Source organism: Gaeumannomyces tritici (genome assembly GCF_000145635.1).
Source record: "Gaeumannomyces tritici R3-111a-1 unplaced genomic scaffold supercont2.1, whole genome shotgun sequence".
NCBI lineage: Eukaryota > Fungi > Ascomycota > Sordariomycetes > Magnaporthales > Magnaporthaceae > Gaeumannomyces > Gaeumannomyces tritici.
Window position 1 is genome coordinate 3,116,516 of NW_008804545.1, and position 1,050 is coordinate 3,117,565.

Sequence of the window (1,050 nt, forward strand, 5' to 3'; positions counted from 1 at the left end):
TTCCATTTTCCTTATTTAATTCCATACTTTACACCTTTTTAATAGCAATATAAACTTTCCGCTTAGTTTAAACGCTTAGGATTTGCTCGATTACGTTCCGGAAAGCGCTATTTCAGTTTAAAAAAAAGCTTAAAATTAGCAATTTATTGCTTAAACTGCTTTAAAACAAAGAAATTAAGTTTTTTAAATTATGCCTTTTTCCGTTAAAAAATTTAACAAGCTTTCCTCGTTTTCGGCGTTATAATCCGTATTTAAAAGCTCGCCCGCGCCCGCAATGCCCGTTCCGGCCGTTTTTATCGTTTGCAAAAGAAAGCGTACCGCTTCCAATAATAACCGTAGTAATTCCAATGTTTGTAAGCGCGGTAAAAAGGTGCTAATCGAATAACGATTTGCTTTAATTACTTTAATTCCGTACTTTACGGCAAATTTAGCGTTAAAAGTAATATGCTTTGGCTTTATGCTAAAAAGCTAAGCTTTAATAGCAAGCGTTACTAGCGTTATACCTTTGGTTATTCGTACCAGCCCATGTAAAAAGCTTTTTTTTTGTTTTAATGTTTTTTGCGTTAATAACAGGGTTGGGAATTAAGTCAAAAGTCATAAGTCAAAGTCATGACTTTTGTAAGTAAGTCAGTCAAAGTCACCGGTATGACTTACTAATGACTTACTTAAAAAAATTGACTTACTTAATTGACTTAGTAAGTCACTTTAAGTCAATTTTTGCATAAATTTTTGCATAAGTTTACATAAATTTCTACATATTTTTGCAATTTTTTTTAAAAAGTTATGTTATATATATAACGTTAAATAAATTTGGATTTAAAGTAAAAAAATTAATAATAAAAACAATTAAAACAAAGAAAATTTATAAGTAAAAAATATTTAAAAAAAAACAGTAAAAATAACGGGAAAGATAGCAATAATATAATAATAAAAAGAAAAATAACAAAATAGTAATAAAAGCAATAGTAAAAACAACAATAAAAACAGTAATTATTTATATTTAATATATAAATTTACTTATTTAACTTTCCGAATCGTTATTTTCGCTGG

The 1,050-nt window shown here is 27.4% G+C and overlaps 1 protein-coding gene across 1 annotated transcript; it reads left to right on the forward strand.

Moving 5' to 3' along the window:
- Window positions 1-274: 274 nt before the first annotated feature.
- On the forward strand, window positions 275-725 carry GGTG_00986 (hypothetical protein; the record flags this gene model as incomplete). Its single annotated transcript, XM_009218741.1, has 3 exons — window positions 275-353; window positions 574-618; window positions 697-725. The coding sequence occupies 3 exons, from the start codon at window positions 275-277 to the stop codon at window positions 723-725; spliced, it is 153 nt and encodes a 50-aa protein (XP_009217005.1).
- Between the last annotated feature and the right edge of the window lie 325 nt (window positions 726-1,050).